The sequence below is a fragment of the Halichoerus grypus genome, chromosome 9 (genome assembly GCF_964656455.1).
Source record: "Halichoerus grypus chromosome 9, mHalGry1.hap1.1, whole genome shotgun sequence".
Taxonomy (NCBI): Eukaryota; Metazoa; Chordata; class Mammalia; order Carnivora; family Phocidae; genus Halichoerus; species Halichoerus grypus.
The window spans coordinates 52,954,705-52,981,445 of record NC_135720.1 but is presented as its reverse complement, the minus strand read 5'-3'; the positions used below and the strand labels follow the sequence as shown (position 1 = coordinate 52,981,445).

General features: G+C 38.2%; 1 protein-coding gene across 4 annotated transcripts in view; it reads right to left on the bottom strand.

Moving 5' to 3' along the window:
- Window positions 1–26,741, bottom strand: part of PDSS2 (decaprenyl diphosphate synthase subunit 2) — a 267,579-nt gene that overhangs the window by 116,431 nt on the left and 124,407 nt on the right. For all 4 annotated transcript variants that reach the window (XM_078054921.1, XM_078054920.1, XM_036078922.2 and 1 more), the window contains exon 3: window positions 10,221–10,419. In XM_078054921.1, coding sequence (XP_077911047.1) covers window positions 10,221–10,419 — 199 coding nt within the window. The remainder of the gene's footprint in view (window positions 1–10,220; window positions 10,420–26,741) is intronic.

Genomic DNA, 26,741 nt, shown 5'->3' with positions numbered 1-26,741 from the left:
TCCACAAATAAAATAGTGCATACAAGGTCATAATGTCTATTTTAAATGAGTATGAGGGGCGCCTGGGTGGCTTAGTTGTTAAAGCATCTGCCTTTGGCTCAGGTCATGATCCCGGGGTCCTGGGATCGAGCCCTGCGTCGGGCTCCCTGCTCTGCGGGAAGCCTGCTTCTCCCTCTCCCACTCCCCCTGCTTGTGTTCCCTCTCTCGCTGTCTCTCTCTGTCAAATAAATAAATTCTTAGAAAAAAAAAATAAATGAGTATGATAGAGAAAATTTCAAATTTCATATGCTATAGCATGTTTCTAGGTTTCACTTTTTTTTTTTTTAAGGTAGGTTCTACACCCAAAGTGGGGCTTGAACTCATGACCACAAGAACAAGAGTGGCATGCTCTACTGACTGAGCCAGCCAGGCACTCCTGGGTTTCACTTTTTTTAAAGAGAGAGAGTGCATGTGCACGGGGGGGGGGGGGGGGGGGCAGAGGGAGAGGGAGGGGGGAGAGAAATCTTTATCAGGCTCCACGCCGAGCATGGAGCCCAATGAGCGGCTCAATATCACAACCCTAAGATCATGACTTGAGCCAAATCAAGAGCTTAACCAACTGAGCTACCCAGGTGCTCCAGGTTTCACTTTTTAACATGAATTTGAAAGTAGAATTAATATAACAAATAATACAAATATCAAGTAACCAATAGCAATCTCTTTATTAAAATATATAGATGTGTAAAAGGAGGAGATTTATATGCATAAATTGAGCATTATTTATACAAACAAAATTCTTCCTTGTAAACAACATATTTATGCCTTTAGGAAAACAAAGTTAACATAAGGAAATACATCAGCTATGTAAGGAGTACATCTGTGCCCCTGGTTATTTAGAAATATAAATCACTAATGCTTAATAGAACAGTCCCCAGGAATGACATCATGATAATGTTCTGGGATGCTCAAACAAGACCCAGGCTAACTCACAGTCTCCCACCTGATGTATAGTGATAGGTCCATTAGATGAAAAGTAATTTAAAAATAGAAAAAAATAGCACGGTGAGTTCAATTTTTTAAACACTAGGATTATCACTACGCATGTAAAAGACAAGACTTAAAGAAGATGACAAGTAGTAATCACACAGCCTTATTTGTACTGTGGCTTAATCCTAAACCACAGATCCAGTCTACAAAACAAACAGGGACCCCAAAAAAGCCTCTAATGGTCAGCCAGATTTCTAAATTACAGTGCTTTTCCAGTTCATGTTTTTTCCCCAATTATTCAGCATGTCTCACTGATAGCTTGATGCTCCGACACTAAAATTTTAGATTCGGGTATGACCGCATCATTCCAGGATCCAGTGATATTCTACATGAACACAATAGAGAGCAACTTATTTCAATAGAGTCAGGGAATTTATGGCTTAAAAAGAGGCATTCTAAGGTCTCTAAGTCTAGGGTCTGTGGACAGTGAAGTACTAAAACAAAAAGTTGACCTTAGCTTCCATAATTGAAAATGAATGAAAACTCAAAACACTAATTTTTAAACTCACTCTTGAATTCAAAATCTTGTTAATTCACATTTATGTGACGACAGCTGTAATACTAAGAAGACAATTACCAGAGGATTAATATATCAATTTCTATACTTAGAGATATTTAAAAATCTAAGTGTTACCTAAGGCAATTACCTTGAAGACCCCTAATATCTTCAGGGAAAAGCCAAAGGGAGAATAATTGACTTTGCTAATTTTACCCTTGACAATTATAAAACAGCTCTGAATTTCTTATGACTGCAGAGCCCTTCATCTAATGGTCTGCCCCAGGAGAAGTACAGAGATAAACACATAATACAGAAATTCAGACAAGAATTCAGTAGCACAAGAAAATGGAAAATTGGTAGAATGAATAAGTCATAAAAAATTAAAGTTGCTACAAATACGCTAACTTTAATTACCAAGTTAAATACACACCCTCAAAAAAAAGCTGTCACTGTGAAAAGACTGACATACTATATACAGAAATTCTGTATTAAGTTGTCTACTCCCTCACTACCGTGGTCTCTCTTTTCATTGCCTTTTTTTTTTTTTTAAGATTTTATTTATTTATTTATTTGAGAGAGAGTAAGCAAGGGGGGGGAGCAGCAGAGGGAGAGGGAGAAGCAGGCTCCCTGCCAAGCAGGGAGCCCAATGCGGGGCTCGATCCCAGGACCCTGGGATCACGACCTGAGCCAAAGGCAGACGCTTAACAGACTGAGCCACCCAGGCGCCCCTCTCTTTTCACTGCCATTGCTGACAAATTTTTCTTTTCTTTTTTTAAGTAAAGTATAATTGACATACAATATCCTATTCGTTTTAAGTGTACATTATAGTGATGCAATATTTCTTTAAAAAGATTTATTTTAGAGAGAGAGAGAGAGAGAGAGAGAGAGAGAGTGGGGGGAGGGGCAGAGGGAGAGGGAGAGGATCTTTTTTTTTTAAGATTTTATTTATTTATTTGCCAGAGGGAGAGAGAGAGCGAGTGAGTGAGCACAAGCAGGGGGAGTGGCAGGCAGAGGGAGAGGGAGAGAATCTTTAAGCAGACTCCGTGCTGAGCGCAGAGCCAGACACGGGGCTCGATCTCAAAACCCTGAGATCATGACCTGAGCGGAAACCAAGAGTCTGACACTAAACTGACTGTGCCACCCAGGCACCCCAGTGATGCAGTATTTTGATGCATTGCAGAATGATCCCTACAATAAGTCTAGTTACTATCCGTCACCACACAAAGCTATTACAATATTATTGACCTATGTTCCTTATGCTGTACATTACATCCTCATGACTTACTTATTTTATAACTGCAAGTTTGTTCCTCTTAATCCCCTTTACCTATTTTGTCCACCCCAACCCCTCCCCCTTTGGAAACCAACAGTTTGTTTCCTGTATCTATGAATGTTTCTATTCTGTTGTTCATTTGTTTGTTTTTTAGGTTCCACATATAAGTGAGATTATATGACATTTGTCTTTCTGAGTCTGACTTATTTCACTTGGCATAATACCCTCCAGGTCCATCCATGTTGTCACAAATGGCAAGATTTCATTCTTTTTTTATGGCTGAGTAATATTCACACACACACACCCCCCCATATATATAGCATATGGTATATATACCACATCTTCTTTATCCATTCATCTAACAACAATGTCTTTTTCTTGTAAGAGAAAATTAAAACATCATTAAACAGAAATCTAACTTTACTAAGACTTTAACCATACGTATAGAACTTTAAAAAAATTTAATATTGCCCCAAAGAAATATTTATCACTATCTCCTCCTCCAACTAAAAAATGCTTATTAATGATTACCATTATCCTTAATCAACTTAAGCTTCTGGGAACTCATTTAATAAAATTAGTCTTCTTCTGGGCGCCTGGGTGGCTCAGTTGGTTAAGCGACTGCCTTCGGCTCAGGTCATGATCCTGGAGTCCCGGGCTCGAGTCCCGCATCGGGCTCCCTGCACGGCAGGGAGCCTGCTTCTCCCTCTGACCCTCCCCCCTCTCATGTGCTCTGTCTCTCTCATTCTCTCTGTCTCAAATAAATAAATAAAATCTTAAAAAAAAAAAATTAGTCTTCTTCTGAGATATAACTTTACTTTCCTTAAAAAAAATAAACTGCCAAGTATTTAAATGAAAGGAATTGGTTCTGAGTATGGAAGATTTGCTTTATCAAAGAGAATTCTTGACGTTCAAGAACTTATAACCTCCTCAGTTTAAACTACTGTTCACATAGTTTGGAAACCATCTAGTATGATTAAAAGAGAACTACTAGAAGCCTAGATTTGTAGAAGATCAATTATAGACCCCTGGACATGGTACTCAAGGCCTTTCACAAGAACTGATCCAGCAAAGTATCTTTTGAAATTGACCTTCACAGAGCCTTCAAATTTTGAAGAACAAGGAACAAAAAGATCCTTTTTTTTTGGATGAACAGAACGGTTGCAACAGAATAAAGGCTTCAATTCCACACACAATTATCAAATTTAAAAAACAATATACCATGGCTTAAAAAGGAAAAAGAAATTCCTCACCAAAAAGGGTCAATAAAATGAAAATTTTAAAGTGCAAACTAGTGCAGAGACCATGAAGGTATTAGGGCTCACTGAAGAGGAAGGAAATGCCTGATCATTCTTATTTCACGGAGAAGCTTCAGGCTGAACTGTTGCTTGGATATGCTGTTTTTGTTTTGTGTGTGGTGTTTTTTTTGTTTTTTTTTTTGAATCAAATACTGCCACTGAAATCCAGTGCCTAATGGAGCAGATGGTGGAGGTCTTAGACTCTGGAACATTTATAGTGATGCTTCTGAATGCAAAACACCAAGAGTGGATTTCACAAACTATGAATCTGAATTGATTTTGATGGGAGTAAAGCTTCCATTTTCTCTGAACTTGAACTGTATTGAAAGATGTGTGAATGATACAAGCTAGCTAAGAAAAAGGAACACATTAAACATCATTTCCATAAAGTGAGTGGTGAAAGCAAACGAATACTTGTTTATGTCATTACAGTATGATTATATTTGTAGGAAATACCATCTTCTTAACCTTACGTAAGATTTCATCAGAATAGCTTAAAGTATGTTAAAACTAATGATTAGAGAAAACAGAAATTTGTCTAAAGGCAGTAAGTCTTGTTTTAAGGTAGGGGCCAGGCTGAGGGCTAATTACTGAAATGTGGATCTAGTTACCAAATCCTGACTATCTCTTCTTAGGTATGTGGGTCTAATCTGTGAGTGGCCAGTGTGTGTGACTAGAGCTAGTCATGTGCAGCGCCAGGCACCCAGAAACTACAGCAGCCTGTACTTTCTGAGGCCTCCTCCTTCTCCAAGACCCAAAGGTCATCACAGACTACAGCAGCTATGGTCAAGGGGAAAGACGGATGATGCAGTCACAGAGTAGCTCTCAAAGGCAATGGCTCAGTCATCCTTGCACTAACATATGAGTTCCAGTAAAGGAGAGAATTTAGTGAGATGCATCAAAGTAGACTACATACATAGAAAATAGAACAATTTGAGGGTAAATAAAAAGAATGCTCAAATGGTAATAAATCTTTGGAGGGAGATTTGAGATTCTCTATTATTCCATTTTATATAACCAATTCATTTCTTACTCTGGCTTCCTTTCCATGTGAATATAAACTATATATTAAAGGTACCACTCCATTTTTTCCCCTAAAAATCAGCAGGTCCGTCTCATGAAATATGTGCTAGCCAAAAGTGTGATGGGGAGACAGGGCAGAATGCTATTTGTCTCCCGGTATCTGTTATCTGTATCTTCCATATTTTGGGCTGGACACATGGCTACCCACAAGAAAGTTTACATTTCCTAGTCTCCCTTATAAGTAGGTGTGGCCATATAATTAAATTCTGGCCAGTAGGTAAGCAGAACCATCTGAGTAACTTCTGAGAAATGTCTTTAAAGTGGTGATACTAGGGCGCCTGGGTGGCTCAGATGGTTGGGCGTCTGCCTTCGGCTCAGGTCATGATCCCAGAGACCTGGGATCGAGTCCCGCATCGGGCTCCCTGCTCCTTGGGAGCCTGCTTCTCCCTCTGCCTCTCTCTCTGTCTCTCATGAATAAATAAATAAAATCTTTAAAAAAAAATAAAATAAAGTGGTGATACTAGATTTATCATCCAAACTGGGACACTTGAGAGTAAAAGGGAATACTAAGAAAATGAAATTTTTATAATTTTTGAAACATGTACTTATTAGCAATTGACTTTATTATGTTGGTGGACTTGTTAACAAGTCCTACTCAAAAACTATTTTCAAAACTGCAATTTAAGAAGAAAGAAAAATAACATATATCCGTGTACATTAAAACAAAAAAAGAATTTTATATTGATTATCTGAATATTAAAAAAATAGCCAGTAGAATAATTATTTTGGTATATATTTACATACTTTAACTCATTTCTTAGCATATCTGTCCCTAATATTGTGTAACTGGCATTTTTCTGAAGAATGTGCTTTCATTTTATTTTTTGAAAAGATTTTAAGTAATCTCTACACCCAACATGGGGCTTCAACCTACAATCCAGAGATCAAGAGTCACACACTCTACCAACTGAGCCAGCCAGGCACCCCTGAAGAATGTGCTTTTAAAAATATGGCATTTTGGGGTGCCTAGGTGGCTCAGCTGGTTGAGCATCTGCCTTCAGCTCGGTCCTGAGATCGAGCCCCGTGTCGGGCTCCCTGCTTGTGGGGAGCCTGTTTCTCCCTCTCCTCCCCGCTTGTGCTCTCTCTCTCTCAAATGAATGGATAAAATCTTAAAAAAAAAAAAAAAAAAAAATATATATATATATATATATATATATATACACACACACACACACATACATATATATGGCATTTAAGAATTATATATATATATATACAATATATATATTACAGCATTTAAGAACTAAACTGCCAGCAATATTCTTCACAGTTGCATTTTATGACTAATTTGAAATTATTGATACCTTCAATTGATTCTTATTGGTAGACCATAATATTTTTAATTGAGGAAATGCTCATTCTACAGATTCTGAGTTACCTGATAAGCTCTGAGCAAATCTGCTAAATGGAAAAGAAACTCAATTCTAATTTTTTAAATATTGTAAAGTATAACTATTCCAGCCCAAATATTTTCAAGGTACTGTCTTTTTGCTTCCTTCAAAGTACCTTTCTTTGACAAATATTTTTATAAGACAAAGCTTGTCAAATAAATTGCCTCTATGATTCTTTTGAATGTTTTACTAAAATTAGATGCTGCAAAATCTAGGCCTTCTCAATTTCATTTTATTCGTGTGTGTATAATTTATTCAAAATAGCAGCACTACCAAAAGATTCTTCTTGCAAGGTGAGATATTCCAAATCACAATTATAGAACTGTAAATTTTAATCTTGGGTAGCATTTGAGATCTTACTATTTATTTTGTTCTGTTCCTCCCTTGCTTTTGTAAGGAAAAATTCCAATGGGATTTTCATTAATTGTTTTCATTGTAATTTCCTAAAAGTTTCATTTGGTATTCTACTTGTTGAACATTTGATTTAAGATTTTGAGTGGATTTTGAGCAAGATGTTCACCAAAATTTTATGACTCATTTATATAAAATTCAATACCATTGTTGGGTATAAAGATTTTGAGAATCTGATTAATGATAGGCAACAAAGACAGAAGGTACACACTGCAGTGCTGAACTGTATTTTTGTACTCAGAGTAACACCAAAATTCTCAAAATCTTATAGCTTAAAGACTTGAACATTAAAGATACTTGAAATTTTTATAACAATACCTTCTATTTCAACTTAGAGAATGTTAACACTTGTTTGGATACGATTATGAATTATGGGTATGCCACAGTGAATTCCAACTACTCCATAGGTTTCACAATGTAGTAAGAACATTGTTTTTACCACAACACTATGTGTGCCTCACCAAAATGTGTACTTGTATTATTATTGTAAACTAATAATTTTATCTCCCATGTTGTACTTTATTTATTTAAGAGATCTCTACATCCCGCGTGGGGCTTGAACTCACAACCCCAAGATCAAGAGTCGGATGCTCTACTAACTGAGCCAGCTAGGTGCCCCCCTTCCATGTTGTACTTTAAACTGAATTTCCAAACTCACTCATAATGGCTTTACCTTTGATAGAATATACTTCCAAAAGCTTTACCTTGATCCCATGAACGGATGGAAAAAATAAAAACATTTTCTGAATTAACTAAAATGATTTAATTGAAGTACCAGCTGGCACTCAACTAAAACTGGAATTATTTAACTGTAAAGTTCTTCTGCCAATGGAGCCAACAAATATAAAGTTACTGCTTACTTTTTCCTATGTGCACATAAAAAACCTGTAGTCGAAAAATGAGTGAAATTAATCTAGAAAAAGAGACATCTGTCTAAAAGTTAGGCTTCACTTTTTCAGCAGATTTGTTTTCATGTGGTCAGTGATACCAGTATGGCCTCCCCAGTGAATGTAAATGTCAACATTTTGTGCAAATTACACATTCCTTATCAACTTTCTCAGTACTTTAAAAAATGAAATATATAGTTTTTAGCTTATTGCTGCCAAAAGGGTTTATTGCAAAAACAAACTGTTGCCAAACAATAAAATAGTTACAGGTTTACATTACACAAGCAAGTGTGCTCAGTCTACTCTCTACCCTCTCTGATCAGCCTTGATTTCCCACATATACTCACCAATGCCCCACTTCCACCTTACTATGTTTCTCACTGAGCTTTGGGACTGGTACCTGGTGGCTTGGTGACTGTTGAAGGCCATGCACAGGCCACAGTACAATTGGGTGATACATCAAATGGCAGCAATGTCAAATACTTCTACACCTGATACAGGAAAAAGTTAACGATTAACCTAGACAGTCAGTGCACTTTGTTTTATCAGCAATTGCCCTGCATTCTGTCCTTGATTGGGAGGTGTCTGAAAGGGTTGGGAAAAGAGGTAAGTTATTGCTGGTTGTCCTCCAGATTTAATATCACCTTAACCTGAGAACACTCTCCACTGTACATGGGTCTCATATTCTATTAGCCTACACTAGACAAAAACTCAGGCAGAGGTTGGAAGTATAAAGTAGACGTCTATGAAACCTATCCTGGCTCATCCTAATGGAATTATTAGTAATCATTCTCTGTTAAAAAATCCAGGACAAATGTTAAGACAGATGGGATTCTGGGACAGTGGACTTACACTGAGACTATCCTTAGCAAACCAGGATGTACCCTCACCTGACCTTCAGGTGAAGGAGATCTGCCTTTCTCTGTCTTCCTCCTCCTCCTTTCCTATTGACTGGAGTGAGAACATGATGGCAGCTATTTGGGGCCAAAAATACAGTAGTAAGGTAAGGATGGCAGAGTAGTAAGACAGAAAATGCCTTTGGTTCCCGACTTTGTAGAATCAATCCTAGACTAGCCTGCCTAGTCCTGGATTTTTTTTTTTTTTTTAAGATTTTATTTATTTATTTGACAGAGAGATACACAGTGAGAGAAGGAACACAAGCAGGGCAAGTGGGAGAGGGAGAAGCAGGCTTCCCGCCGAGCAGGGAGCCCAATGCGGGGCTTGATCCCAGGACCCTGGGATCACGACCTGAGCCGAAGGCAGACGTTTAACGACTGAGCCACCCAGGCACCCCGTCCTGGATGTTTTTACATGAAAAAGAATAAATCCTATCTTGTTTCGGCCACTGTTATTTTATAACTAAACCTAATTCAAACTCATATATAAGGAATATCTCTACAATCTTTCTAGAAAGCAGCTTGGCAATATGTATCAAGAATGCTAAAAATGGGGCGCCTGGGTGGCTCAGTTGGTTAAGTGACTGCCTTCAGCTCAGGTCATGATCCTGGAGACCCAGGATCAAGTCCCGCATCGGGCTCCCTGCTTAGCAGGGAGTCTGCTTCTCCCTCTGACCCTCCCCCTTTTCATGCTCTCTCTCTCATTCTCTCTCTCTCAAATAAATAAATAAAATCTTAAAAAAAAAAAAAGAATGCTAAAAATGTTTAAAACCTTTGAGCCACTTTTAGGTATTTATCTGAACAAAATAATCTGGAATGAGGGATACTGTTGTGTAAAGATGTTTACTGCAGATCTATTTATGACAATAAAAAATTAGAAGCAACTTAAGTTCCCAAAATGAGACATTTGTTAAATAAATGATATTACATCTAAATAACTGAATATTATGCAACCATTAACAAGTTTGTGAAAAATGTTAATAACATGGGAAAATACCCACATCATAATATGAAGTAGGAAAAAATAGGCAGGACTAAAAAAAAAAACCTTATACATGTAAGTTCTCACCTATGTTACAAAAAATTCACATATATAAAGGTAGGAGCAAGCAAACAAAAAGCTTGAAAGGAAACCCATCACAGTATTAACTAACAGTGATTATCTCTGGATGGTGAGGTAATATAGGTAATATCTGTTTATAGATCTTCTCTGTGCTAAATATTTAACAGTATTCTATAATTAACAAATAATTATAACCAGAAAAAACCAAATTAATTTCAAAACTCTTTGTTAGCATTTACCGGCTTTACTGGTGTGGACACTGCCACCATCTTCATCACAATTTTACTGAGCATCTCCATGTGGGGAGCTGGGGCAGCAGGGCGCACAGACCTCCACAGCTCCAGCAGAGCCCCCTAAAAGTCATCCAGACATGCGTAACCTGCCCGGTATTACCTTGGTGTTCTGTAGCAGCGCTAGTCTGTTGCAGGCATTTGCTAGAAGAAAGTCTCCACTCAGGATAGCTATTTTATTTCCAAATTGCATGTCTTTCAATAGTCCATCAGAAGATTGCAATTCATTTAAATTTACTATCCCACGATGTACGAGGAGAGCAGTATGGATAAGTTCTGTGATCTCTGCCAAACTTCTTTGACTGAAACATGAGGGTAAGACTTGTCTGAGTGTCAAGAATACCACCACATCAGTAATGTCAGACTTCAGTTTCCAACAGTAAAATATTTCAGTGACTAGTCTCTCTCTCTCTCTCTTTTTAAAGATTATTCCTTTTTAATGACGTTTTTAATAGAGGACTCTCTAATGAGCAGTTTGGGATCTATAAGCAGATCTTGACATGTTCCTTCCCTAGAATATTCCTTACCCTCCCTCCCATGAATAACCAGGATTCCCCAGAGAGAAGCTGCCAGTGGGGCCACCCTCTACAGTTCCATTTAGATACTCTGTTATCAGTATACCTTTCCCACCTCTGTAATTTTAGGATTTCTGAAATTCCTTACTAGTACCTAATGAAATTCCAATTTAAGGAGGACCATAACCCGTGTCAGGCATTAAGTTAAACACTTTAATATGCTATCTTTTTTAATCCTAATGCAAAGCTATGGAATTTACAGAGATGAATAAAATGCGGTCTCTTTCTTCAAAGACCTTACATTTCAGAATAAAAACCAAGATATATACCTACAGTAGTAAATAAAACAGAGAAGGCCCTGGAGAAGTTTATAGTATAGTACTGTATCAGATGGGATGTCAAGTAATGTTTCTTTTCTTTCCTTTCCTTTTTTTTAAAAATTTTTTAAAAAGATTTTATTTATTTATTTATTTGACAGACAGAGAGAGAGAGCACAAGCAGGGGGAATGTCACAGGGAGAGGGAGAGGGAGAAGCAGGCTCCCTGCTGAGCAGGGAGCCCAACTCGGGGATTCGATCCCAGGACCCTGAGATCATGACCCGAGCCGAAGGCAGACGCTTAACTGACTGAGCCACCCAGACGGCCCTCCATTTTTTTTTTTAAAGATTTTATATACTTATTTGAGAGATAGAGAGAGCGAGAGACCACAAGCAGGGGGTGGGGGGAGGGGCAGAGGGAGAGGGAGAAGCAGACTCTCAGCTGAGCAGGGAGCCTGACATGGGGCTTCATCCCAGGACCCCTGGATCCCAGGACCTGAGCCGAAGGCAGAGCTTAACCAACTGAGCCACCCAGGTGCCTGAAATGTTTCTTTTCTTATACTTTTCTATAGTTTGTACATTTTCTATTGACAAAAGCATTATTTTAAAATCATAATAACCCAAACAATTACTAAAATATTTAAATTTCATAACCATCCTATGATAGATATTAACTCCTTTTTATAGCTGAGAAAATTGTTGCACACCAATAAATGACTTTCCCAAAGGCACACAGTAATGTAGAGCTGTTAATCTGTTGGAATCTGTTACAAATGACTTTATGTGAATCACACCACTTGGTTTCCGTGCTCCTGTGTTGTCCCCTCCACATCAACTCTGGGCTTAGCCATGTGACTGACTTTGGCCAAAAGGACCTTTGAAAATGTGACATAAGCAAAGCCTGAAAAATGCTGTATTAAGACTTGTCCAAAGCAGTCACATGAGTGACCCCAGGCAGAAGAACCATCTGGTCAATCCACAGAATGATAAGAAATAAAATGACTATTTCAGGTTACTAAATATAGGGTAGTTTGCTATGTAGCAATTGATATCTGATACAGAAACTGGTATATCTGGGTGTGGTGTGCTGCTCAACAAAAGCCTAAAATATATCAGTGGCTTTGAGTCTGAATGATGGGGGCTAAATGGGAAAGTTGAAGAAATGGCAAATTCTTAGTGGCAGCTGGAAAGGCAGTGAAGCAATCGTTACTGGAGATTGAGAAGGGACATACTATGTTAGAAGGTAGTGAAACAATTGGCAAAACTGTTGCCTATGGTAACTTGAAAGATAGAAAATATATATAATGAAATTATGTATCTGGATAAGGGGATTGATTCTCAGGCAGAATGATGAAATGCCATCTGGATTATTGTAGCTGCGTATGACAAGGTACAAGAGAAATGAGCTACAGAGAGAACTGTTAGTTTTGAAGCACAATTTAGAGGAACTATAAAGGGGAAAAGACTTGCTAGGTTGAAAATAAAACTTCCACATCTCCAGTCTTTCCAGAAAAAAGCCTGTCAAAGAAAGAAATGGGGGCGCCTGGGTGGCTCAGTCGTTAAGCGTCTGCCTTCGGCTCAGGTCATGGTCCCAGGGTCCTGGGATCAAGCCCGTGTCGGGCTCCCTGCTCAGCGGGAAGCCTGCTTCTCCCTCTCCCACTCCCCCTGCTTGTGTTCCTGCTCTCGCTCTCTCTCTGTCAAATAAATAAAATCTTTAAAAAAAAAAAAGAAAAGAAAAGAAAGAAATGGTATTAGGAAAAAGATCATATCAAAACTGTGGCTATAAGAACTTTTCTAAAGACCTAAAAAATTTAAGGTGATGCTCAACAGACCCCTTGGCTAGATAAAAGGTCTTCTAAGAACTCTAAGGGTACTGTCCCACAGCAGCCTTACACTCAAAGTAGAGGTGTCCATCCCAAAAAAGAACTATGGATGTGGCTTTTAGGGCATGGAATGAACAGTTATGACATTCACAGAAATCCCAAAAAGCTTTTAAGGAAGTTGTATGAACTTCAACTAAAAGTGACAAGAGACAGTTCAAAGGAAAAAAAGGAGCTTCTAAACCAACTTTCCATGGACAAGAAATCAGGCTGAGACAGCTACTCAGCTATAAGTATGAATCATTTCTTCCTCTTCTTCTTCTTCTTTTTTTTTTTTATTAAAGTATAGTTGACACACAGCGTTATGTTAATTTCAGGTGTATAACATAGTGATTCGATAAGTCTGTGTTATGCTATGCTCACCACAAGTAGCTATCTCTGAATCATTTCTTACTGAAAATGTTCAGGGAAAATAGTTCCAAGGGCAAAGGATTCTGGAAGACAGTGGAATAGGGAACCTCTCCCAGGAAAAAGACTGGGCCCTAGTCAAGAAATATTCTTTGCTTCTAGAGTAAGAGGTTCTGATACTGTGTGCCCAGCTGGATTTCAGAATTACTATGGACCATTGATTATTATGTGCTTCCAAATCCTCCCTCTTTTTAATGGAAGTGACTATTGTGGTTATCTTGTTCCCAACTCACCATTCTATGCTAGGTGTGTAGTGGTGGTAGGGGTAAATAACTCATCCTTTTAGTTCCCTGCACCTCTGGAGCCACATCCACAACTGGACCTAACAAAAATTATGAGCTCATGGACCTTGAGCTTGATGCCATGAAATATATGAGACTTTGGGGTCTTGGGAGGTGGTAAGTATATTTTGCAAAAGGAAGGAATGTGAATCATGGGGACCTGAGAGTAGACTGTGGCAGACGGGTATACCAACGGCCACCAGTGAATCATACCTCCTGACATCTATGTCACGTCTCCTTCCTGATTAACTCTGAGTTGATTATATGACTTGCTTGGCCAGTGGGATATCAGCAAATGTGGGACAAACAAGCTTGGTAAGTGTTTTTGCATTGGGGCTTACCCTCTTGGAATGCTGCCCTGAGACTACATGTGAAGAAACCTAATCTAGCCTCCTTGAGGTGAAAGACAACATGGAGAGGAGAAAGCCCAGCTTTCCTAAACATGCTCACCCTCCAGTTGGCCTACCAGGTAAATGCAGCCACATAAATAAACCCAGGAGAAACTAGCAGAGGATCAGTCCAGCCAATCCACAGAACTATGAAAAATAAAATGTTTACTGTTTTAAGCCACCAAGTTTTGGGGCAGTTTTGTTATACAACAGATAACTGATAGAGACTTCAAAATCCAACCTATTTCCACTATACTAGGCTGCTTCCTAGACCGCCAGTTGAAGTATTTTAAAATTTTCTCTGAAGAAGGTAAATTTGTGCTGGGCCTTGAATGACAGGTATGATTTCTACAGCTGGAGAGAAGGGGCACACACAATAGTAGAATAGTAGGGATTAGGAACCCCAGAATAAGGAAGAACAGGACTCAAGCCTGGGTGAAGCAAGAGGAGAAAACGTGACCAGAGGGTGAGGAGGTCAGTTTGGTCAGAGTATAGGGTCTATGTGGGTAAGTTAGAAGTAGGAATCTGGAGCTAGATTATAGCAGGTTAAAGGGTCTGTATTTTGTTACACAGGCAGTGTTTTTGAGAAGGAGGGATGATATATATATATATATATATATATATATATATATATATTTTTTTTTTTTTAAGATTTTATTTATTTATTTGACAGAGAGAGATATAGCGAGAGAGGGAACACAAGCAGGGGGAGTGGGAGAGGGAGAAGCAGGCTTCCTGCTGAGCAGGGAGCCCGATGTGGGGCTCGATCCCAGGACCCTGGGATCATGACCTGAGCCGAAGGCAGACGCTTAATGACTGAGCCACCCAGGCGCCCCAAAATGATTTAGGAAAAATATTCTGAAAGTGATATGTAGAAAAATCTGAAAAAGTAGATAGTGAATAGAGAGATCAGTGAGGGAAGAAGCTATTTACAAAGGCCCAAGGGAAATGTAACAAAAGGGCTTGACTTAAAGGTCAAATTTAAGCATTTGACCCAGGACAACCTTAGACATGGAGACAAATAAACATAAAATAATCAAATAATAAATATGAGACTTTTTAATCCTAAAGACTACTGAGATGTTAACAGAAAACATTTAAAAACAAACAAAAGGAGCTAACATTTAAAATTATCCTTTAAAAAAGTAACTCTTTTAAAAGAAAAGAATAAGAATTTTTCTCTCAAGAAAAATATGGTACTAGTTTAAACAACTATGACACAATAATTACATAAAGGTACAATTATATAAGATTAAGGAGCCAAACAACTTGGCATCTATAAAAGAAAAATCACATTTTTAATTTCCTTTGTTAAAAAAAAAGTAAAAGAATATGTAAAAATGACCCAGTGGACATACAGTACTTGATTACAAATTAGGGGAGTATGAGAACATGAACCAGTGAGTTAAACAGCTTGTAAATAAAGAGTAAATTCATGGTTTAGATGAAAACCTTACTATATCCCAAAGAAAATCACCAACGATAGAGCCTTAGAAGACTACTGAGAAGTTAATAGAGAGCATTTAAAAACTAACAAAAGGAGCTAACATTTAAAATTATCCTTTAAAAAAGTAACTAAAAGAAAGGAATAAAAACATATTTTATTAGTATTCTGTTCTCTATAATACTAATCACTGTAAAAATCCATAAAAAAGTCACATTTCACAAAAATCACACAATGGGATTGTCAGCAAATGTATAACTCAGGAAGGGTTAAGCACTGGACAGATGTTTCATTCAGTCAGCTTATGAAAGAACATAATAACCACACATGCAAGAAGTTGTAGGTGTTTTGAATTACTCCGAGGCTGAAACTAAATAATTGTGAGATTTTAAGAAAGACATCCATAATCATAAAACAGCATTCATTAAATAAATAGCAATCTTTAAATGCCACATGGTCAGAATCAACAAAAACAATTGTAATAGTAAAAGTGAAAAGCCATAATTTGTACAGTACCCACCATTTACAAAGAACTTTCATTTATATTATCTACTTGTGAGTCTAATTACAGCAGGTCTGGGGAGGTTAAATACTTGATCAAGAACATTCCGTTTGTAAAGGACCAAGCTGGAACTCAGAGCCACCTTGTCATAATGACCAATGATAATTTAAAATGTTTATTTACATAATGAAGAGTAGATGAGGAGGGAAAAAAGGCCAAAGTCACCAATGTAACCAACACTGGTATATGCCCACCAAAAGTTGTCCAATTTTTATCCCTAGTTCTAAGCATGAGAGAAGATAATTTTCTTTTCTAAGATTTGATTTATTTGACAGAAAGAGAGAGAGAGAGAGAACAAGCAGGGGAGCAGCAGAGGGAGAGGGAGAAGCAGGCTCCCCGCTGAGCAGAGAGCCCGATGTGGGGCTCGATCCCAGGACTCTGGGATCATGACCTGAGCCTAAGGCAGTCGCTTAACCGACTGAGCCACCCAGGCACTCCAGATTCAGGGATTTAAAAAAAAAAATTACCCAGACTGGCAGTTAACAGTTACAAAGAGACAAAAATATTGCTATTAACACTACTTTTCTATAGAAAATAGAAATGAAATGATTTGTCATCTTTGAAATCTGTCCTGCAATTCCACTATCTGGTACTGCGCTCTCAATTTCTAAGATTTTATCATCAGATAAACAACTCCAGATACATTATGCAAGAGTATAATTTAGTGTATAGCAGAGAAGTAGTGACAGTATGAAAGAATCTGGGAAATTTTTCTTCTCATTATCTTATTCCTGTTTTAGCCAACCAAAGCAATCTAGTAAACTTTCAACATACTGGATTTTAAAAATTATCTTAAATAAAAGTCTTCATGCCATTTTATGTACATATATTTTAGTACTCTTGGGTATTTTTCATGCTAAATCTTGATTGGAAAAGAGTCACAAATGAATACCACTTATGTTAAATAATCAGAGTAGGGAAGTAATTACCACATTGAATGAAACTGAGGATTAATCAATGTTTCTACAAAAATTTTCAGCAAATCACTTTCTTTCAGTTACATTAAACAACTTCATCTGTTCTGATCCATTTTTTTCCCAACATTTCTCCAAATTTTTTTAGCAGCCTAGGTTTTAGATGTAAGAATGGCAGACATTGCTAGTTACCTATCCATTCTTATGTTCCTCACTACCAATATATCTTTGATTATATATGGAGTGATAATGTACTCACTTAAAAATACCTCTCCAAGATCCCCTGAGGTTAGTAGTGATCATGTAGCACAGTCTGGCCAAAGAATGTAAGCAGAAATCTACTAGGTGGAGCTTCTGAGAAATCTCCTGAGTTCTGATGTTAGGGGACAGATTCAGTTGGTGTGTACCTTTGGCAATTTGGGCTCACCCCTTCTTCCTGTCTGGAAGATGGCCCACCTACTTTTCTGCCTAGAAGATGGCCCAGAAGACACTTAAGGATCCTAAAGGGGACCTCCAACCTAAGGATGGTAGAGCAGGAAGAACAGAGAAGCTTGGGCCCCTAAAGACTTACTTCTTTGAGGGATATACCAGATCTGATGTGCCCACCTCTAGATTTCTTGTTAGCTGAGATAAACACTGTACTCTTTTAAGCTACTGTTGTTAGAGTCCTATTATATGCAGCCAAAAATAACTTCCTGAAAGACACGGTTAATAAAAATTACACCACAAAAGATGGCAAAGATATTTTATGTTCATATTTCTGCACTCTGGTTTTATTCACTTAATACTATTTCTTAGAGGGCACCTGGCTGGCTTGGTTGGCGGAACGTGCGACTCTTGATCTTGGGGCCGTGAGTTCGAGCCCCACATTGGGTGTAAAGATTACTTAAAAAAGAAATTCTAAAAATTAAAAAAAATATTATCTCTTGGAGATAGTTCTACATCATTTGCAAACACAGAATCTCCCTGTTCTATTTAACATTTCTATAGAGATCCACTGTATGGATGTACCATACAACTTTTTTTTTTTCATACAACTTTTGCTGCTACAGGGTGAGTGATATATATATTTTTGTATAAAGAATTTTTAGAACTCCTAGAGTTAACCCATTCTGTGCTCGGAAGTCTTTGAACAGAGCTGTTATTTATTGTACTATCCTGTAATTCTTTCTTTATTTTTTTTTAAAGATTTTATTTATTTATTTGACAGAGAGAGACACAGTAAAGAGAGGGAACACAAGCAGGGGGAGTGGGAGAGGGAGAAGCAGGCTTCCCGCTGAGCAGGGAGCCCGATGCGGGGCTTGATCCCAGGACGCTGGGATCATGACCTGAGCCGAAGGCAGACGCTTAACGACTGAGCCACCCAGGCGCCCCCTGTAATTATTTCTTTAGCCATCTATCTACCTGCTACCCCTCTCCCTCACTGCACTGTAAATTATACTCCTGTTTCTCTAGGCTGCCTACAAATGTTTGTTAAATGAATAACTCTAATTAGCAGTCAATTTTATAAAGGTATAGTGGATTATTATGATTCTTAGTTTCAAAAGGGAAGGATGATATAAACTACAAAGTCAGGTTCATAGAATCAGAGTTCTTGACCCCAGAGGTCAATTAACCTCAATTAGCCCCATCCAGGGATGAGTGATAACTACCTCACAGGAGCCAGGTCTGCTGATAGTTTTAATTATTAGAAATTGTTCTTTATATTAACTTGAAATCTCTTCAAATGTTTTACATGTTTAAGTTGGCGTTAAAACAGTAGAAGGGTCAATTGTGTTTCACTACACAGGCAAGGCAGATAAAAGACAATGGAATCTTCTTTCTCCTTCTTTTTTTTTCCTTTTTATTCCTCCTTCCTTCCTTGCTTTCCTTCTTTTTGAGAAGTTTAAAAATAGCACAGAAAAGTACAGAAAATAATATGACAAATACATAATATTCCATTTAGAAATAGCAAAGGCTTACACTTTGTGATTTTTAACAGTTTTTAAAGATGCATTTTTTAAAAAACCTTTTTATTCTGGGAATTTTCAAATATACCAAAGTGTAAAATCTGGCATAAAGAACCTCTGTGGCCCCTAATCTTGTTTCAGCTGCACCTTTCATTCTTCTTGCAGACTATTTTGAATTAAATGCCAGGTATCATGTCATTTCATCTGAAAATACTTCAAATATCCTATTTTTTTAAATGCCTAAGAGCGATTATCATTCCCACTTACCAAATTATTTATTACTAAAAATGAAAAAGATCAGAAATTAATTACTAAATTATTAACTACTTTGAGCCAATTAATTACTGTATGCTAAGTACTTCATGTAAAATAATTTTGCAAGCGTAACAATAATTCAATTAACAGATTAATAAATAAAATAATGTCAAACTCACAACAGCTTCTGAGGTAAGCATTATTATCTCTACCATACAGAAGGGAGTTGGGCTGGTAGGCTAACTGACTTGCTCAAGTTCATATAGCTACTGAACTACAGAGCCACAAGCCTGGGGCTCTCTGATCCTAAAGCCCAGGCTCTTTGAATATCAATGGAAAACTAAGAAAAATCCCAAATACAAAATGTACAAAATTGGGGGTATTCTAAAAGTATTAAACTGGTAGGCAAGAGTTATTTATTTAAAATTGTAAGTTTTTTTTTTTAATTGGAAAACTTTTATGATGTGAGAATAAATTTGAAAATTTCAAAGAAACTTTTGGAAAAGAAAAGGCCTGCCATTCTAGATTTTAAAACTTATAATTAAGTTATTGCAACTTCAAAAAGCACAGTAATATCATGAGAAAAAACTAATAGATTAGTGGAATGGAATCCAGAAAGAGATCCAAATATATTCAGAAAACTAATCATTTATGGTAAAGATAACATTTCAAATTGTTAGGGAAAAGATGGATTATTCCTACAGAAGATGTTAGAGCAAAAGGCTGTCAGTTCAGGGAAAAAATAGTAAAGTCAGATCCCTACCTTGTACCATAGATAAAAATATATTTAGATAAAGATCTAAATGTGAAAAACTATGAATTTAGGAAAATATTCTTATGATCTTGGGGGAAGAAAGCCTTGTAAAATAAAATGGGAAGTCAGGAAGCCATAAGAAAAATAATGGCTAAATCTGAGGAGTTAAAATGTACAAAAATGTTTATTAGTGAAATAAAACATAAAAAAAAAAGACTCAGGCAAATATAGACTTGAAATAAAGTATCTGCAACACATACAGCAGACAAAAGATTGTACTCAAAATATGTGTGGAGCTTACTGGACAAGAAATTAATAAGAAACAGATAAACAGCTCAAGCGCAAAATAGGAAAGGATATGAAGAGGTAATTTCAGGAGAAATACAAATGGCAAAGAAAACATATAAAATGATGCTCAACCTCGCTAATAATTTGGAAAAGGAGTATTATAAAAATGAGATAATATTTTTAGTCCATTAGCTTTGCAAAAATAGAAAAGATCAGAAATGAGCAAGCAGGAAGATGAAGACAAATGTAGTCCATCACTTTGGTCCTCCGCTTAAAACCTGCCAGTGGCCTCCCCATCTCACTCAGGGTAGATGCCGAAATCCTTACAATGGACTCCAAGGTCCAACACAACAAATCTGCCCCAGTTCCTCTACCCCCTTACCTCTCTGAATTCATTTGTTACCCTCTTTCCTCCTTGCCCACTCTTCTCCAGCTAGGATACATCTCCTTGCCTTTCCTTGAACATGCCAAGTCTGTTCTTGGCACAGTGCCTTTGTCCTTTCCTCTGTCAGTACCAGTCTTCCCTTATGTATCTAACAAAACTTAGTCACTTGCTTCCTTCAGGTCCCTGCAAAGTATACCTGCTCAGAATGCCTTCTCTGGGGCGCCTGGGTGGCTCAGTTGGTTAAGCGACTGCTTTCAGCTCAGGTCAAGATCCTGGAGTCCCAGGATCAAGTCCTGCATCAGGCTTCCTGCTCAGCAGGGAGTCTGCTTCTCCCTCTGACCCTTCCCCCTCTCACGTGCTCTGTCTCATTCTCTCTCTCTCAAATAAATAAATAAAATCTTAAAAAAAAAAAAAATGCCTTCTCTGATCACTCCACTTACAACAGAGACCCTCCCATGCCCACCAGAGGTCCCTATCTCCACTTCCTGCTTTTTTTTTCCTCCATTGCACTTATTATCCTCTGACATGCTCTTTTGTCTGTGTTTTGTTTCCCTCTTCACAGCCTCCATAAGAGCAAATGGGGGTTGGTGGAGAAAAGCAGATAAGAGCAAAAGAATTCTTAAAATATACTTCAGGGGTGCCTGGGTGATGCAGTTGGTTAAGCATCTAACTCTTGGTTTCAACTCAGGTCATGATCTCGCAGTTGTGAGATCATGCATTCTTGCATCAGGCTCTGCGCTTAGCACGGAGTCTGCCTGAGATTCTCTCCCTCTCCCTCTGCCCCTCCCACTCGTGCTCATTCACTTTCTCTCTAAAATAAATAAATATTTTAAAAATACTTTAAAAATACCAAAATATCAAAAATATCAAGGCATATGAACTATAATAGAAAGGAAAAGTATATGCTTTTAATGTCAGGTAAAAGAATCTCTCTTGGTGATAACCTTTAATCATAACTGTCAAATACTGATTTTTGATAAGGGGGCCAGACCCAAAGGTCCAAGAAATTCATTCAATTCACTGCAATAATTACAAAAACATAATGATTTTCTTAGTCTGCCATTTATTCATGTTGATAACCTAAGTGAAGATGGAACTTTGAATTTTGAATTTGCCATGATCACAGCATTCAAAACAAATGTTGTTTCATTCCTACAATTGGAAATGAGAAATCTGATTAAAAACAAGCTACTGAAACCAGAAATCTCAACCACTGAAAGCAAAATGCCAAAGCTGTAGGCCGTAGTAACAATGACCTCCAAAGATTGAATCAGAGGTTCAAGGGCTGTAAAGAATAGCCAGGTCTTATTTCCAGCTCTGAGCACACACACTAAGCAATCACTCAAAGTACTGACGGTTCTGTGTCTCTTTTACAAAAGCTTACCCGATACTGTAAGTTAGAGTACATAGAAAAGAGGCCTGTCTCATTCAAGGAGATTCGATATCTGAATTTATGTTAAAATCTTGCCATACCATGAAAATATAAGGTGTAGAAGTTGGGGGAGGGGGAGACAAAAATCCGTTAAGTAGTATTTCAACAGAAACCTTTACTTATTTTTCTAAACAATTTTTATTTATTTATTGGACAGAGAGATAGAGCACAAGTAGGCAGAGTGGCAGGCAGAGGGAAAAGCAGGCTCTCCGCCGAGCAGGGAGCCCGATGTGGGACTCGATCCCAGAACTCTGGGATCATGACCTGAGCCGAAGGGAGATGCTTAACTGACTGAGCCACCCAGGTGTCCTCAATAGAAACCTTTAAAACAAAGTTCTCCCAGGATGCCTGGGTGGCTCAGTCGGTTGAATATCCAACTCTTGATCTTAGCTCAGGTCTTGATCTTGGGGTCGTGAGTTCGAGCCTTGTGTTGGGCTCCGTGCTGGGCGTGGGTCTTACTTAAAAAATAAATAAAAATAAAACAAAGTTCTCCCATATGTAATTCTGAATCACTGGTAGTTTTGCAGAAATCTAATTTTAAAATAATCCCAGCTTAACACAAAGACTTCTGTCTCTTGATTTATTTCTAAAAAAGAACGCTTAGTATATTTTAGATTTTTAAGTAAAAATTGTATATATTTAAGGTGTACAACATAATGTTTTGATAAACATACACACACTGAAATAATTACTAGGGTCAAGCTAATTAACATATCCATCTCCTCAGTTACTTTTTTCTCTTTTTTTTTTTAAAAGAAAGCTCAGGATTGATGTGTCCTGTAATTAGTTCCTTCCATACCTGTCAACCAATCTACAAAGAAGTGAGCTGCCTTCAGAGGTGGCAGTTATACTTGAGAAAGCAGAGGATGTTGAGATTCAGTAAGGAGTCGCCACAGTTATTACTAGGAATCAGCCAACCAAAACAAAATCTGTAATACATTTTCTCTTTATGCACGAACAGAATAAGGTTCTACTTAGTGATCAACTAACACACCTATAAACTAGTAAAGCATAACCAAGCCAGGTAACTTACTATATTTAAGAACATTTAAAAAAACAAAACAAAACATCATTTTGAAAAACTAGACACAAAGTTGACTGTCAACACATAATTATTCTGCAGGTCAACGAGGTGTTCATTATGAGGTGGGAGAAGGGTAGCTAGCAAATAGTATCTGGTCTCTGAAAACAGTTTAAGCTGGGTTGTTTTCTGCCTGAGAAGCAAAGGGAAAGTAGCTAGGCATCCTTATCTAGGTCTCGAAAAGTACTTTTTGGTTTGGGTATCACAAAAGGGGTTAAAAATACTTGAGACTACCAAAAAAGCCTAACAAGACATCTGGGTGCTGCGGCTGTCACTGTCAGGGCAGCCCTTGGAGGGAATGCCCGGATCAATTCGGTTTATCAGATGGACAGCTGATCAACATTAAACAGACTTGCTCTGGGCAGACTGAGCTGAGCTTCCTGACATGAATTCCAATGAGAGCCCTCTGCACTCTACCACTGAGCTCTGCCATTTTTTACTGTTGCAGCTCCCTGGACATATGGGAATCCCTAGTGATGAGCACATAAAGCTGCCTCTAACTCAAGTGACGGCTCATTTCCCCTGGCTGAAGGCAGACATTAATATCCCGAGGAGATCAGACCCGCCTCCCTGACCCCCATCTACCGAAGCAAAACGACTGTCCTATTTCTTCATTTAATAAGCTTTTAATGAAGAAAACCCAAACCCCCTCTCTGACTGCAGCACAGTTCTACATGAAAAGGTTATACAAATACATCTGATTCCGTGTCAAAGTTTTCCAAAATATGTGTCTCCCTCCCCACGGGAGTGTGGATTCTGTCACTCGCCCGCCCACAGCGCTCATTCTTCCTGCTGCAGTCCAGGACTTCAGTTCTCTGCTCCGATAATTATCAACTGTCTCCACGTGATGGCAGGTGGAGGATTAAAGAACTGATTACAAAGAGCATGCTGGTGTTTCCATTTTCTTACAAACCTCTTTCATCCAAGGTTCATCATGGAGCTATGAAAACTACTTCGGGCACAAGCCAACCGGGCCAAGTGACAGTCCAGTGACAACCCAGAGAGTACACAAGAAAACGCTTCGGAGCTAAATTAGAATAGGAGAAAACTAACAATATTTGGTGAACTGGAGTTGGCATACATACTTTTGGGAGGGATAAAAGGAAGGATACATGATGGCAGGAGATGACAAGCAGGTTTTCACCTGTGAATAATGGCGCTTACTTACAAATAAGGGGAATCTGAATCATTACTTGGCCTACTGCCAGGGCTCTGTGAGCTCTGAATTGCTTCACGAGAGGCTAAAGTTGGAATTTTCTCTTCTTTAGAGAGCAAGTAGGGGCTAGGAGAAATGTGAAGGCTGCATGTTAAATGGGGCACAGGAAGCACTGCAGGAGGAGAAATGTCATCCTGCAAAGACCTTTCCAACTAAGTAACAGAAGGCAGTGATGGACTGGAAAGGGAGCCTTGGTTGGCTTCCCTTAGACCACCAAATGTGTCTGAGGCTGGAAAATGTGAAGGTGAGGTGAGCATTAAGGGGCAAAGATCTGTTTCCTCTGAAAAATCATGTCGGGCGCCTGGGTGGCTCAGCTGGTTGAGCATCTGCCTTCGGCTCAGGTCATAATCCCAAGGCCCTGGGATCAAGCCCTGCATCGGGCTCCCTGCTCGGCGGGAAGCCTGCTTCTCCCTCTCCCACTCTCCCTGCTTGTGTTCCCTCTCTCCCTGTGTCTCTTTCTGTCAAATAAATAAATAAAAATCTTTAAAAAAAAAAAAAAAAACCATGTCAAGGCCTAGTCTGTACACTGATATGCTTTATTTTTTAAAATTTATTATTTTTTAAAGATTTTATTATTTATTTGACACACAGAGAGACAGCACAAGCAGGGGGAGCGGCAGGTAGGGGGAGAGGGAGAAGCAGGCTCCTTCTGAGCAAGGAGCCTGATGTGGGGCTCCATCCCAGGACCCTGGGATCATCACCTGCGCCGATGGCAGATGCTTAACCGACTGAGCCACCTGGGTGCCCCACTGATACACGTTAAATTAGATTGTGTACACTGCTATCTGACTGACCCAGGTATTAAGAGTCTTAAGAACAAATCCTAAATGTTCCCCAAAATATTTTACCAGGTCTCTTCATGTATAAAAGTAGAGTGGCTCCCCAGTATGTTTATACTCTACACAATAGAAGAAAGCCATGGCAGGTACTAGGCGAGCAGATAATGCACAGTTCATAACCTACTACATCCCGGATATTATAATTTTTATATAGCATCTCACTTAATCTTCACCAAGTTTAGTTATTAACCCAATTTTATAGATGAGGAAATGGATTTCCACAGGGGAAAGAAATGTCAGTGAGTCTCTATAAAAAATAATTATGCAGGAGAGGCAAAGACATACAATCTGAATGTAAAATGGAAAGAATATTTAAAATCAAATGATATTTCTAAAAACCTCTTTAAATGATTAGATCCTACAAAATACTCTTGTTACCATGCATAAAACTATTTTCAAACTACAGATATGGCTATAAAAATTCTTAATAGGGTCACTGAAGGTTATTTTACCTTCTTTCCCCAAACAGCTTTATTGAAATATAATTTACATATCATAAAATTCACCTGTTTTAAGACCACAATTCAATGCATTTTCATATTACAAAATTGTGCAACCATCACTACAATATAATTTGAAACTTTTCCATCACCCTAAAAAAATAAACCTTATGCTCATTTAGAGCCATTCTTTATTTAGGCTAGTTGTCCTGATTTTCATTTTAACTTTTTGAGTATTTGGAATTTTTAAAGAAATTAATTATAAAGAACAACAACATAAAATGGAAATGTCAACATACTTTTACTGAAAAGAATATTACAATCTGTGGTAAATATATAATGTGCACATGATATATATGTTCTTCAAAGCCAAATAAATGACAGACCCATTAGGTGTCTGAAAGTCATGCTTATTTTGTTTTTTAAAAGATTTTATTTATTTATTTGAGAGAGAGCGAGGAGAGGAGCAGAGGGGAAGGGAGAGGGACATGCAGCGGAGTAGAGAGCCAACATGGAGCTCAATCTCACAACCCTGAGATCATGACCTGAGCTGAAACCAAGAGGCGGACGCTTAACCAACTGAGACAGCCAGGTGCCCCAGTAATGCTTATTTTTAAGAAACTGACTGTAAGGTATTTCAAAGGATCAATGCAGAAAATGGTATCCACATATAACTGTCAAGTAAATTACTTTGAAAGGCAAATGTACACCATTTATATTTATACCTCATGCCCCAGGCAACCCTTAAGCTTCACATTTCTTCTTTAGTGTGTTTTCTGTTTTACAACCACAGAAACAACAGAAAATGTTCCAAAGGCTGCCACAGCCTTGCAAGGGAAGGAGTAATACATACACACTAAATAATAAAAAAGTCTGGAGTCGGGGTGTCTGGGTGACTCAGTTAAATGTCTGCCTTTGGCTCAGGTCACGAGCCAAAATTTCACATTTCAGCCTGGGGTGCAAGGATCAAACCCCATGTCAGGCACCCTGCTGAGCAGGGAGTCTGCTTCTCCCTCTCCCTTTGACCCTTCCCCCTGCCCATGCTCTCGCTCATGCTCTCTCTCTCAAATGAATAAAAAACCTTAAGAAAGAAGTCTGTGAGTTACAATTTAGATGTTATTAAAAAGTATTCATTCTTTCAAATTATAACACTTTATTTAATTCCAATATGGACTTAATGTGTGTTCACTGGGATGGAAATCCACAACTACTGATTTCAAGTGAAATAAGTGTGCCATCCAAATTTCTGTTTCACAGAAAAGTGATACAGGAAGAT